Genomic DNA, 7,656 nt, shown 5'->3' on the forward strand with positions numbered 1-7,656 from the left:
ATCCTGGGACTAAACACCTCCCTCTACAACTGGATCCTGGACTTCCTGACGGGCCGGCCGCAGGTAGTAAGGGTAGGTAGCAACACATCTGCCACGCTGATCCTCAACTCTGGAGCTCCCCGGGGGTGCGTGCTCAGTCCCCTCATGTACTCCCTTTTCACCCACGACTGCATGGCCAGGCACAACTCCAACAACATCATTAAGTTTGCAGACGACACAACAGTGGGAGGCCTGATCACCGACAACGACGAGACAGCCTATAGGGAGGAGGTCAGAGACCTGGCCGGGTGGTGCCTGAATAACAACCAATCCCTCAACGTAACCAAGACTAAGGAGATGATTGTGGACTACAGGAAAAGGAGGACCGAGCAAGCCCCCATTCTCATCGACGGGGCGGAAAGTGGAGCAGGTTGAGAGCTTCAAGTTCCTTGGTGTCCACATCAACAACAAACTAGAATGGTCTAAACACACCAAGACAGTCGTGAAGAGGGCACGACAAAGCCTATTCCCCCTCAGGAAACTAAAAAGATTTGGCATGGGTCCTGAGATCCTCAAAAGGTTCTACAGCTGCAACATCAAGAGCATCCTGACTGGTTGCATCACTGCCTGGTACGGCAATTGCTCGGCCTCTGACCACAAGGCACTACAGAGGGTAGTGCGTTCGGCCCAGTACATCACTGGGGCTAAGCTGCCTGCCATCCAGGACCTCTACACCAGGCGGTGTCAGAGGAAGGCCCTAAAAATTGTCAAAGCCCCCAGCCACAGACTGTTCTCTCTACTACCACATTGCAAGCGGTACCGGAGTGCCAAGTCTAGGACAAAAAGGCTTCTCAACAGTTTTTACCCCCAAGCCATAAGACTCCGAACAGGTAATCAAATGGCTACCCGGACTATTTGCAATGTTTCACTGTAAGGTCTACACCTGTTGTATTCGGCGCACGTGACAAATAAACTTTGATTTGATTTGAAAAGTTTGGGGTCACGTAGACATTTCCTTGTTTTCCAAGGAAATGAAATGAAATGAGTTGCAAAATGAATAGGAAATATAGTCAAGACATTGACAAGGTTATAAATAATTATTTTTAATTGAAACAATAATTGTGTTCTTCAAACTTTGCTTTCCTCAAAGATTCCTCCATTTGCAGCAATTACAGCCTTGCAGACCTTTGGCATTCCAGTTGTCAATTTGTTGAGGTAATCTGAAGAGATTTCACCCCATGCTTCCTGAAGCACCTCCCACAAGTTGGATTGGCTTGATGGGCATTTCTTACGTACCATACGGTCAAGCTGCTCCCACAACAGCTCAATGGGGTTGAGATCCAGTGACTGTGCTCTGCCACTCCATTATAGACAGAATACCAGGTGACTGCTTCTTCCCTAAATAGTTATTGCATAGTTTGGAGCTGTGCTTTGGGTCATTGTCCTGTTGGAAATTGGCTACAATTAAGTGCCGTCCGCAGGGTATGGCATGACGTTGCAAAATGGAGTGATAGCCTTCCTTCTTCAAGATCCGTTTTACCCTGTACAAATCTCCCACTTTACCACCAATAAAGCACCCCCAGACCATCACATTGCCTCCACAATGCTTTGACAGATGGCGTCAAGCACTCCTCCAGCATCTTTACATTTTTTCTGCGTCTCACGAATGTTCTTCTTTGTGATCCGAACACCTCGAACTTAGATTCGTCTGTCCATAACACTTTTTTCCAATCTTCCTCTGTCCAGTGTCTGTGTTCTTTTGCACATCTTAATCTTTTATTTTTATTGTCCAGTCTGAGATATGGCTTTTTCTTTGCAACTCTGCCTAGAAGGCCAGCATCCCGGTGTCGCCTCTTCACTGTTGACGTTGAGACTGCTGTTTTGCGGGTACTATTTAATGAAGCTGCCAGTTGAGGACTTGTGAGTCGTCTGTTTCTCAAACTAGAAACTCTAATGTACTTGTCCTCTTGCTCAGTTGTGCACGGGTGCCTCCCACTCCTCTTTCTATTCTGGTTAGAGCCAGTTTGCGCTGTTCTGTGAAGGGAGTAGTACACAGCATTGTACGAGATCTTCAGTTTCTTGGCAATTTCTCACATGGAATAGCCTTCGTTTCTCAGAACAAGAATAGACTGACGAGTTTCAGAAGAAAGTTATTTGTTTCTGGCCATTTTGAGCCTGTAATCGAACCCACAAATAATGATGCTCCAGATACTCAACTAGTCTAAAGAAGGCCAGTTTTATTGCTTCTTTTAATCAGAACAACAGTTTTCAGCTGTGCTAACATAATTGCAAAAGGGTTTTCTAATGATCAATTAGCCTTTTAAAATTATAAACTTGGATTAGCTAACACAACGTGCCATTGGAACACAGGAGTTATGGTTGCTGATAATGGGCCTCTGTACGTCTATGTAGATATTCCATAAAGAATCTGCCGTTTCCATCTACAATAGTCATTTACAACATTAACGATGTCTACACTGTATTTCTGATCAATTTGATGTTATTTTAATGGACAAAAAAATTGCTTTTCTTTCAAAAACAAGGACATTTCTAAGTGACCCCAAACTTTTGAATGGTAGTGTATGAGGTTGCCTAATGTGGAGTCTTTTACTGCATCCTGATGAAAATGTATGTCCCCATCAGATATGAGTCAGTCAGGGTGACACTATTTACACACTTTCCCGTTATCACTCTTTTTCCTCCCAGGGAGAGGGCAGCAGCCAATAAGATCGTCCGACGCACGGAGAAGAAGCTGAAAGAGGTGGTGATTCAGGTGGAGGACGAGCGTCGCCATGCCGACCAGTACAAGGAGCAGGTGAGTGGTCGTCTCGGGTCCACAATGAGCTTGAAACAGTCTGTTCTGACATTTAGAAAGGGTGAGTAAAAGGCCATGGATGCCATGTTAGCTACTAATTCACTATAATCACAGTGTCTCTGTGTCATCTGTTCTGAAGCTCTCTCTCTCTCTCCTATTCCCACCCACGCTCTTCTGTAGCTTTGGTTCTCTCTCTCCTATTCCCACCCACGCTCTTCTGTAGCTTTGGTTCTCTCTCTCCTATTCCCACCCACGCTCTTCTGTAGCTTTGGTTCTCTCTCTCTCTCTCTCTCTCTCCTATTCCCACCCACGCTCTTCTGTAGCTTTGGTTCTCTCTCTCCTATTCCCACCCACGCTCTTCTGTAGCTTTGGTTCTCTCTCTCCTATTCCCACCCACGCTCTTCTGTAGCTTTGGTTCTCTCTCTCTCTCTCTCTCTCTCCTATTCCCACCCACGCTCTTCTGTAGCTTTGGTTCTCTCTCTCCTATTCCCACCCACGCTCTTCTGTAGCTTTGGTTCTCTCTCTCCTATTCCCACCCACGCTCTTCTGTAGCTTTGGTTCTCTCTCTCCTATTCCCACCCACGCTCTTCTGTAGCTTTGATTCTCTCTCTCCTATTCCCACCCACGCTCTTCTGTAGCTTTGATTCTCTCTCTCCTATTCCCACCCACGCTCTTCTGTAGCTTTGATTCTCTCTCTCCTATTCCCACCCACGCTCTTCTGTAGCTTTGATTCTCTCTCTCCTATTCCCACCCACGCTCTTTTTTAGCTTTGGTTCTCTCTCTCTCCGTCTCTCTCCTATTCCCACCCACGCTCTTCTGTAGCTTTGGTTCTCTCTCTCCTATTCCCACCCACGCTCTTCTGTAGCTTTGATTCTCTCTCTCAATTCTTCTGTCTGTCCCAAGCTTTTGTCTCCATCTTTGTTTTTCCAATTTCTATCCCACCTTTTGTCCATCTCCCCCCTCTTCTCCATATATCCCCCTCTTCTCCATATCTCTCTCTCTCTCTCTCTCTCTTTCTCTCTCTCTCAGTGTTTTAATCTTGAATTGGCCCATGAATTTGCTATGTAAATACGTTGAATTGTGCCAATAAAATTCAAATCCTCCCCCTGTCAGATGGAGAAGGCCAACTCTCGTATGAAGCAGCTGAAGCGTCAGCTGGAGGAGGCTGAGGAGGAGGCTACCAGGGCCAACGCCTCCCGTAGGAAACTACAGAGGGAGCTGGACGACGCCACCGAGGCCAGCGAGGGCCTGACCCGCGAGGTCAACACACTCAAGAACCGCCTCAGGTATAGCCTCTCATAACACTCTGTATATACACTTCACATAGTTATTTATGCCCATCGGAGTTCCCTCTGCCAGTTTCTTTAGAACAAAGAAGAAGACATTCATTGTTATCACTTCCCGTACATGTTCATCAACACTCCTATAGATGCAATAGGACACACACACTGTCATAGATCTGTGGGTGTGATAAATGATCATGTCTATATTTGCCTGTTCGCCTCAGGCGTGGAGGCCCCATCAGCTTCTCGTCTAGCCGTTCAGGCCGCAGCCGGCAACTCCATATCGACGGAACCTCCGTGGACAATTCTGATGACGACGCCGACAGCCGCGCCAGCGACCACAACGACACGCAAGCCTCCAACCAGACCGAATAGACGCTCCCTGCTAATCCTACCAACCCTATCGATTAGCCAGCCTGGCAGCATGGTGACTACAACACCTCAGCCTCTCCATCTGTCCCTGTCCACGAGTCAACAGCAGGGAGAACCAGGGTCCTGTTCATTAGGCACCAAAACAGAAGAAAACAGTCCGAAACAGGGAGGGACTACCTGGATTTGTCCAATAAGAACCGCTCATTTTCATTTTCCGTTGAAAGACGCTTTCAAACGTTTTGCTACGGTGTGTTCTAATGAGTACGACCCAGACCACCCCCCCAGAAATGCTCCCTTCCTGGGGATGACAAAACAATTACTCCCACTTGAGCGGCTTACTCTGCCTTACTCTAACAATATTCCTACTCTACTCTGGCTAGCTGCTCGGCCCGGCGAGTGTCCCAATGATCTTATTATAGTCCTCCCTAGGCGTGGAATTATGTGCTCCACTTAAATGAATATGTAAACTTATGTACAAGTGCTTTTTACTTATGAACTATGAGTGTGTGCACATGTGAGTATGTAAGGTATGTGTATGCCTCTGCACGCCAAACTGCAAGGAAAGGATCGAAACTGGGAAACGTTCACTTTTGTCATCCTCCTCCCACATTAAACAAAACATTGTCTTGTAATACAAGTGTGTCACCAAATGTAAAGCCAACATCTCTCCCCTAGCTTATTAAAGCAGGCCTAACAAAACTCTGTCCTCTCCGATGATAGTCCTGTTCAACAATAGGTCAGAGGTCAATGGACTGCCTCCGCTTCCCTCATTGCATGAGTCTCTTCCTGATGTACAGACTATTATTCCGCTTCTCAACACTACAATGAAACAAGATGGTGGATTCACACAGTCTGACCTGTTCTGGAAGAAAAAAGTGGAACGGAAAGGATGTTTTAACTGTGAAAAGCTCACAACACTTTATAAACAATTGGTAACTGACTTTTTAAAGGAATCGCATAGGTCATGATTGACGGTTTTTGTTGTTGTATTTTGACCAATTGGAACACTATTTTTCCTGTTGTTCAGGAAGAAGGGTTGAAGGCAGTGAAGTGTGGTATGCTTAGATAGATGGTCGCTGGCGTACGTATCACAGAGAATCGCTGGAAACTGCACATAACTGCACAATGAGTATTTATATGCCCCTGTAACGAGCCAGGAAACCCCAAGTTTCTCTCGTGAGTGGTCACATGATGTACAATACAGCTCCTTAGTCCAACACTAATGGTGAGAGCTTCGATTGAACGTGTAGTTTGACTAGCTAAAGCCTACCACTCAGAGCAAGGGAGACTGCCATCTCACTGTGTTTGTGCCATGGTTTGGAAGCAAAGTAGGACCCCCAACACTCTCTTATAATACGCTGACATACCAACTACCAAGCACTTAGTATTCCTAGATATAACAGCCTTCTACTGGGGATAGCATCTCAAAGCTCTAAAACTATTAAGCCCACTCTTAACGTACCAGAATGTCCATATCCATCAGCGCTCTCTATTGTTCCTTTGGCATCTCTGTTCAGTATTAAAAGAGGATAATGTATGGAAACTGCCACTTTCATTTGACTTTTACTCCAATGTTAGCTGAGCTGTAATGACATGTTTCTTTAAAGTGCCTTAGACACTAGATAAGAGCATTAGTGGGTAATGCATGGTGTGCACCTGTATCAAAAAGAAAGACGTGTAGGTGTGTACCTGTATTAAAAAGAAAGACGTGTAGGTGTGTACCTGTATTAAAAAGAAAGACGTGTAGGTGTGTACCTGTATTAAAAAGAAAGACGTGTAGGTGTGCACCTGTATTAAAAAGAAAGACGTGTAGGTGTGCACCTGTATTAAAAAGAAAGACGTGTAGGTGTGCACCTGTATTAAAAAGAAAGACGTGTAGGTGTGCACCTGTATTAAAAAGAAAGACGTGTAGGTGTGCACCTGTATTAAAAAGAAAGACGTGTAGGTGTGCACCTGTATTAAAAAGAAAGACGTGTAGGTGTGCACCTGTATTAAAAAGAAAGACGTGTAGGTGTGGTGTATGTGTTACATAAAAACCTAACGAGGAAAACCTGGTGAACGGAAAACAAACACTTATTTTTCTTCTTCTTTGTCTTGTGTAATTTTGCTGTGTGTCATATCATACCCAGTGTGCACCTCCTCTCCCGTTCATATACCTGTAGCAATGTCTCCATAGGTAGTGTGTGTGTGGGTCAGAAATCAGTGTTACTATTAACTATGTGAGATGTGGAGCCTTCTGCTCCCCATTCAAGAGCAGAATGTGATTTCATTTGGATAAAAGCTTTAACATCCATGATGTAGTTTTAATTGTGTTTGTATTATTATTATTATTATTCTCAGACTGGCTGTTGACGACCAGGCTTTCATTACAACTGCAAATACACCCCCCCCCCCATTTTATTTCTTGTATGCCTCCTGTATTTCTAGACAGTGATTTTTAAAAAAATAAATAAATAAAGCATATTCATTGTAGAAATAATGTGATTCCAGTTTGTCCTGAGCAGAGGAGCTCCTAGAGACTTTCAATTCAGTCATGCATGTTTCTCTCCCCAAATTGGAGAGCACAGAGGGTAGCTATGCCCGAAGTGCAAGGACAAATATGATGGGTTGTTTAGGGAAGTGGTCTAAATTCAGTAAGGGGTTGAGAAAAGTTAGAAAACAAAAACAACTCTGTGATTTGAACCAGGGACCTGCTGCAGATGACAACCCAAATGTTATACTCTCCACCAGCTGGGGGTATGGGACATCATTGGCGTAGCCAGGAACTTGTCAGGTGGGCCTGCATCAATTTGGGCAGCAAACTTCCTGCAATTTTGCCATTGGGCAGAGGAAAATGTGCAGTTGTATAGCTCATCTCATGCTATTCTACACATTATGACATGAGGCTGAGAGAAAATGGAATTTTTAAAGCTAATTACAGCTAAAATATAGGTGTTGACTGATAAAGGTACTGGATATGAGTTGTCTTGTTTGCTAAATGAACAAATGAAATAGGCAGAATGGTTATTATAGCCATAGAAGCACAGTGGCAAATGCAGTTATATTCATGGATTATTGGGGGTGTGGCTTTCAGTTAGTTCTTTTTGGCATCCCATCCAGTGAGAGTGAATGTAAATCCAGGTAATCTGTTATATTTAATCAAGTCTGACACACCCAATGCACTGCTTGCTATGAATTCTATCTGTTGGTGTTTGCATATTTAGGTAA

The 7,656-nt window shown here is 44.6% G+C and overlaps 1 protein-coding gene across 14 annotated transcripts in view; it reads left to right on the plus strand.

Annotated features, from left to right (window-relative positions):
- The window catches only part of LOC106587011 (myosin-10), a 95,133-nt gene extending 88,208 nt beyond the window's left edge, over positions 1 to 6,925 (plus strand). For 13 of the 14 annotated variants that reach the window (XM_014174807.2, XM_014174832.2, XM_014174851.2 and 10 more), the window contains 3 exons: positions 2,686 to 2,794; positions 3,908 to 4,080; positions 4,302 to 6,925. In XM_014174807.2, coding sequence (XP_014030282.1) covers positions 2,686 to 2,794; positions 3,908 to 4,080; positions 4,302 to 4,452 — 433 coding nt within the window. In that variant the 3' untranslated portion in view covers positions 4,453 to 6,925. The remainder of the gene's footprint in view (positions 1 to 2,685; positions 2,795 to 3,907; positions 4,081 to 4,301) is intronic. The other variant, XR_001324341.2, reaches the window with a different exon arrangement.
- The last annotated feature ends 731 nt before the right edge of the window (positions 6,926 to 7,656 follow it).

This window comes from Salmo salar, chromosome ssa02, assembly GCF_905237065.1.
Source record: "Salmo salar chromosome ssa02, Ssal_v3.1, whole genome shotgun sequence".
Taxonomy (NCBI): Eukaryota; Metazoa; Chordata; class Actinopteri; order Salmoniformes; family Salmonidae; genus Salmo; species Salmo salar.